General features: G+C 44.7%; 1 protein-coding gene across 1 annotated transcript; it reads left to right on the top strand.

Moving 5' to 3' along the window:
- Positions 1-1,114: 1,114 nt before the first annotated feature.
- LOC147623583 (uncharacterized) lies at positions 1,115-2,597 on the top strand. The gene is made up of 3 exons (XM_086820056.1): positions 1,115-1,218; positions 1,295-1,701; positions 2,338-2,597. Exons 1-3 carry the CDS (start codon positions 1,115-1,117, stop codon positions 2,595-2,597), a joined length of 771 nt encoding a protein of 256 aa, XP_086676182.1.
- Positions 2,598-6,267: the final 3,670 nt, after the last annotated feature.

Genomic DNA, 6,267 nt, shown 5'->3' with positions numbered 1-6,267 from the left:
CTTTGAAGAAACAAAATAAGAGATTTTTTTAATGTTATGAGCAAAAAGAGAAAAGGAGGAATAATGGAGAGCGTCATCTGGACTTGTGGACCGATGGGCCAAGGATCCATTTACAAATGAACCACCTCCATTTTATAACATTAGAAACCTACTACATTTCACAGGTGATGGTAGACAAGGTTTGCTGGGTTATGCCCAACACTTGGAAACAAAAGCAATGGTTGCAAAACAGCAGAGGGATTTTCTACAGATAGAGAACATTGAAATAAAAAAACTAAATGGGTTGTATGCAGAGAAGCTTATGGGAAAACAAAGAAATAGTTCAAGACTTAGAGAAAAAGCTTGATGCTTTAAGGAGAAGGATACAGCACTAGGGCCATGTAAAAGAAGAAGGAAACTTTGCAACATAGAGAAAATGAAAGTTGGAAGTGGAGGGATGAAGAAGCGAGTACAGGCTATAAGGTAATGTTAACTCTTGTTTCATATATATTTCTCTTTTTGGATTAGGTTCTTTGTTTTGAAACTAGACATAAGTAATCAGATTTGATGTTATTCTATTTTTAGATCTTTACTTCATCCCCAGAGTCCAAGGTACGTTCCGAAACTGGAGTGCATTACAGTCATTTGGTACCAAAAGGAATAGTGGAAGAGATGCTGTATCAAAAGAAGTTTCAAAAAATCAATGAGAAGCATGTGTCTTCTTTTATATGAACAAGAACCTAGATGAGACTGGCATCTCTCAGAAAGCATATAGTATACTGTTTAAGACACCAGTAGAGAAATGTCAAAGTAAGAAGCATAAAGGTTCGTTACTTCCAAAACCAATGCAAGTAAATTTTGCACGCCAACATGTGAACTCAGAGGTGTTTGAGAAGCTTGGTTCACCAGTACATATTGAAACAACATTCATTGCTAACTCATTGCTAAAGACAGAGAGGTACTCTTTAACCAGCACAACAGTATTTTCTTTGATCTTGAAGCTTTGCAAAGGTACGGAGTTTAGTTCTTTGAGATTAGTCAAGAAGATTGTGAAGGAGTTCTAAAATTTGTTTTGAAACTAGATGAGTGTGAGATTTTAAAGAACAAAAAAATGGAGAGGGTTACTATCACTCTAATGAATAGGGCCTTAGACACATCAATTACAAAATATGATGCAAGATATACATATTTCAGTGTTCAATCGGAGAATAACATATTGCCGCTTGGATCTTTTGAGGTGTATCTTCTTTATCATTGAATATGATTGTGTATTACATTGAAATAATTTAAACACAAAACTTGTATTAAACATGAGCTTCTTCCTAATGACACAAGTGGATAAAGAAGATACTAAAATTTTACATTGGGTGTTTCATCAAACTACAATTCCACCACTGATTAGTGAGCAAAGAAATGGAAGGGCCCTTCATGTGTCTGGGTTCGGTGACTATAAAGTGGAATGGCACATGGCAGGTGATTTGAAGACTCTAAAATGCATGTTTAACATAAGCAAAGGTTCAAATGCAAAGAGTCCATGTCTATATTACATGTCAAGTGCCAAGACTTTAGATCATGTACTATGGAACAAAGCTCCTGATAGGCATTTAAAAGATAAATATTTCAAAGCAGTGCTTGATATTCCTCTATCCAGAGTGCACATATGCACATTGCATGCACTATGTAGAATTGTAGAGAAGCTGGTGTATTTGTACATATTGTCACGTAGGCTGTAACACCTGTGACCGACGGTAGACCGGATGGCCATGTCCAGGGTTCAGTGGGAGAGGACGCCCATGCGGAGTCATGGGCGGCCAGGCTAGTGTAGACGGCAGGCCACACACTATATAGCCTGGGGGATGAGGGGCAATCCTCATTCTTCCTCTATGGCTGGGTGGTGAGCCAGAGGCCATCCCCTCCTGTGGTAACGCCCGGCGTTACAGGTATCTAACACTGGTATCAGAGCATGGTTCGATGGGGTCGTCAGGGTCCGCGCGTGATCGGGGGACCAGAGCCCACTCAATGGTTTTCAACCATTCATCTCCTCGTCCTTATCTCCGATGGAGTGTGTGGAGGGAGGCGGCCAAGACATTTTTGAAGGGAAGAACTCTCTCTCTCTCTCTCTCTCTCTCTCTCTCTCTCTCTCTCTCTCTCTCTCTCTCTCCCCGTCACACACATCAAGCAAAACGCAGGTAAGCAATTTTCGTTTTGTTTTTTTTTCTCTGCATTGAAATTGTCTGCGAAAGAATTCGTTGAAGCTTGTGTGTGGGGGGGGGGCAGACACCAGCCCCACTGTCTGCGAAGCAAATTTTGTTTGGTAAAGAACGGAAGTCGCCTAGTGCAACGTTCTCTACTGTGTAGAGAGTAGGGCGAAGAGCACAAATGTGCGCCATTGTGTGCGCCACCCATCTGTGACGAAACCGCCGTTGTGTAGAGGGGAGGGGGGCGAAGACCTGCTGGCCTATGTTGTACTGAAAGAGCACAAACCCGGCCTGCGTGGCCAGCCAGGCGACGGCGGCGGCCAGCTAGGACGACGGCCTGCCCCAGGGGCGATGGCGGCCAGCCAGCAAAACGGCCAACTGGGCGGCGGCCAGCCAAACCAGGCCACGGCCAGCCAGTAAGCGCACCACCAGAGGAGAAAAAAAATCATTTATTTTTATTTTTTTATAATTTAATTATTCATTTTTAATAAAATTAAAAAATGAAACTAAATTCAAACGGATCCTCTCTCTCGGCTGGGGAGGAGGGATAATCCTGGCAAGGGATAATCCGAGTGTTCCAGGCACAACTTCATGAGAAAATTTATTTTTCTTATGAGTTGCAGGCATTTATTTTTTTCTCGTGGATCGGAGCATCCCGGAGAAGCGGCGCTGTCTGGAGGCTCGCAGCGCAACACAAATCGACAAGCGACCGTAAAGGGGGGTGACTATTCTCTCTCCACCCCACTGCTCATTTTATTAGCGTTTTTTTAGTAATTTTCGAGTTCTTGCATTGTTTTTTGCAAGAATTAAAGATGTCTGCTAGGCGTAGTGTGTCCCCACCGCCTTCTACTTCTCTAGGTTTTTTCGATCTCTTGTCCTCGGTCGCGGGTTTGACCTCGACCGAATTGTCAGGCCGTACACGCCCGACTGTTGTTCGGTCCGGAGTGCGCTCGTTGATCACGCGTGATCCGCTAGCGCCCTCCTCGTCTATTGACCCCGCCTTAGGACCTAGCGAGCCCGTAAGCGGCCGCATTAGCAGATGACCCCTTTCTGGCCGACAAGCCAGAGGACATGAACACCGATGTCGCCGAGGGGACCGAGGAGGACCTCTTGGATTATGACGACGACGATTATGACCTATTGGACCTTGCCGATGTCCTGACAGAGATGGAGCTCTCTAGTGGACTGTTTAAATATCTTAATGCCAAACTAAACAATATGGGTAAAGTCCAGGCTGATTTAGTCACGATGCTACACAGCATCTCCACACGGTTAGATGCACTGATAGCCACCTCAGCTAGTACTCCGACTCCTCGTGTGGTAGCTGAGCTCCTATGTGCACGGGTGAGCGTAGCCTCGCCAGTGGTGGTTGCAGGAGTACAGGCCGATGTGCCTGCGGGGCCGTCCGTAGCGACAGCTTCGTCTTTATTAAAAGACTTAAAGTCGCCTAGTTTTGGTGTGGCGAGGAGAAGGAGAGAAACAAGGACTCGGTCAATATGTTTCTAGCGAAGTGGTCAGATTTGCACGCGCTGCGACAGTAGCCTAGCCAGCCTGTAGAGGCTAGCCTCTCATTAATCGACAAAGCGTACAAGTGGTGGATGAGTTTGACAACTCGTCCTGCCACTTGGATGGAGTTTGAAACGATGTTTCGAAAACAATTTTTGCCTATTAATGAGGCAGAGAGAAGTTGGGAGTTATGGGACAAGTGCTCGATGGAGAACAAATCCCTAACTCAGTACATCTCAGACTATAGGGAGATAATACTCAAACTAAAGGGAATCGATGCATTCTAGACATTGTGAGGCTTTAAGAGAGGCCTCAAAGATGATTACCTTGAGTACGTAGAGCCCTTACAGCCTAAAGACCTGGCAGAGGCAATTAAGTATGCGCAAATATTTGATGACATCAAGCGTCGTAGTGCGCATGGTGGTTCTAGCAGGGCCGAGGGTAGTGAAAAGAGGAGGTCAGGCCTCAAAAGAAAAGGGTTCTGTAGTGATAAACAAGGGGATAGGACGGACCAGGAAGGACAGGGTGGTCATTGGTCTAAAAAACCGCGACCATCCAAGAAGAAAAGAGAGCGAAATCCAAAAGAAAGAGCAGTATATAAAAGCGCGAAAGGAAAATCGCTGCTTTAATTGCAATGAAGTAGGGCACACGAAGGCTGAGTGTCCAAAGCCTAAAGCCAACACGAGTGGCAACGAGCCCAAAAAAGATGTTAAATCTTCTAGGCAGTTGCATACAGTGCAGAGACTCCCTCTCAGTTCCGCAGAGTTCAGAGAGGTGACAGTGTGTCATTGTGATGAGCATCACGCTTGTTCAGTAACACAAGTGATGTGGCAGCCTACTGTAGGTCCGCATGACATGGTGCGCATGTATGGCACCATAGGTGGCCGTAGAGTCACAGTTTTTATTGATGATGGAGCTAGCCACAACTTCTTGAACTACTCGTTAGTCAAGAAGTTGGGGTTGACTGAGACCCGGAGTGATCATGAGTATACTGTTGGCCTAGCCAACGGATATGACAAAACGGTATGGAATACCGTAGTATTGGGGGTCCCATTATCTATGCAAGACTACGAGGCTCCGCTTGACTTTCAGGTCATGCACTTAGCCAGAGCAGACATATATCTAGGCAAGGAGTGGCTGTATGGCTTGGGCCCTAGTCTAGCTCGGAATTACTTACATAATACGCTATGTTTTAAGCACGGAGGTAGAGTCATTACCCTGCAGGGTGACCGTATTGTCCCTGCCACACCACTTATTTCCTCCATGGAGCTGTGTACAGCGGTCCGCAGAGACCAGATAGCAGAGGTATATGCTTGTTAACCTCTTTTGAATTCTGTTTCCGTAGATGAAACGATAAATAATGTTTGCGTAGACAAACAAGGAAAACAAAATAACCTTGGACAAGACCCACTGTTTGAAAACCCTGTTTGCAAGCATGTGATTCAAACAAGAAAAAATCCAAGGTGAATGAGACATTAAAGAAAAAGTACGTAGATACTTTAATGAATTTATTAGAGGAATTTCAGGATGTTTATCCTGATGATTTGCCAGATGGTTTACCACCATCTAGAGAAGTAGACCATGGCATCGAAGTTATGCCAGGATCAAAACCTATAAGCAAACCTGCTTATAGATTAAGCCACTTCGAGGCACAGGAGGTGGAAAAACAATTAACGGAATATTTGAACAAAGGCTTTATTCAGCCTAGTTCATAGAGCCACCAAAGATACCACATGAACCTGAAAAGATTCTACAGTATCGTGACAGACAAACCCGGACATAAAGTGTACCAGGAGGTACTTGTTAAATGGACAGATAGGGATGAGGAGGTAGCTACCTGGGAACGCCGTAGTGCAATTTCCAAAAGGTTTCTCCAGTTTGTTTTCGAGGACGAAAACTCTTCTTAAGGGGGGGTAATGTCACGTAGGCTGTAACGCCTGTGAGACCGATGGTGGTAGACTGGATGGCCATGTCCGGGGTTCAGTGGGAGAGGATGCCCATGTGGAGTCATGGGCGGCTAGGCTAGTGTGGACGGCAGGCCACACACTATATAGCCTGGGGGATGAGGGGCAATCCTCATTCTTCCTCTATGGCTGGGTGGTGACCGTCCCCTCCTATGGTAACGCCCGTAGCGGCGTTACAGGTATCTAACACATATGCTTTGCATGGACCTTAAAGCCTTAAAAGCAATCAAAGCAATAGAAAAAGTGCTATCAGACATTGGCTTGCATGGGGGGCATATTAAAATTGAGGAGGACGACAAGCGGTCACAAGGGGGAAGCAAAGTACCAAAAAAACCATCATAAGTGGTGTGAAAGCTAAAAGATTTTTGTCATACTGCCTCAAAGACTATCGAGATAAAAACAAGCAAAGATGTTAATCCATGGAAAGATCTACATAATGCAGTCAAGGACATTGGAAATGAAGGTTCAATAAAAAATCGGAAGACTGATGTGTGGATTTCACTTGACAAGATCTTTGCATTCATAGAGAAAAAGAGCTGGAGCAATAGTGAGATAAAATTCTTTGAAAACATATTAGAGACTTGGAGGAAGGCATTCATTGGAGGATGGAGTGATCAACA

This window comes from Cibotium barometz, chromosome 26 (genome assembly GCF_041138505.1).
Source record: "Cibotium barometz isolate CiBa-2024 chromosome 26, ASM4113850v1, whole genome shotgun sequence".
NCBI classification, from domain to species: Eukaryota; Viridiplantae; Streptophyta; class Polypodiopsida; order Cyatheales; family Cibotiaceae; genus Cibotium; species Cibotium barometz.
Note: the sequence above shows the minus strand (reverse complement) of the source record. Positions and strands in the feature narration are given on the sequence as shown.

What these genes read in the sequence shown, in the direction of transcription:
- LOC147623583 (XM_086820056.1), top strand. Translation starts at nt 1,115, where the DNA reads ATGAATAGGGCCTTAGACACATCAATTACAAAATATGATGCAAGATAT. An exon ending in CCGCTTGGATCTTTTGAGGT is followed by an intron (nt 1,219 to 1,294) that starts GTATCTTCTTTA and finishes ATTAAACATGAG; the next exon opens with CTTCTTCCTAATGACACAAG. An exon ending in GTATTTGTACATATTGTCAC is followed by an intron (nt 1,702 to 2,337) that starts GTAGGCTGTAAC and finishes TCTACTGTGTAG; the next exon opens with AGAGTAGGGCGAAGAGCACA.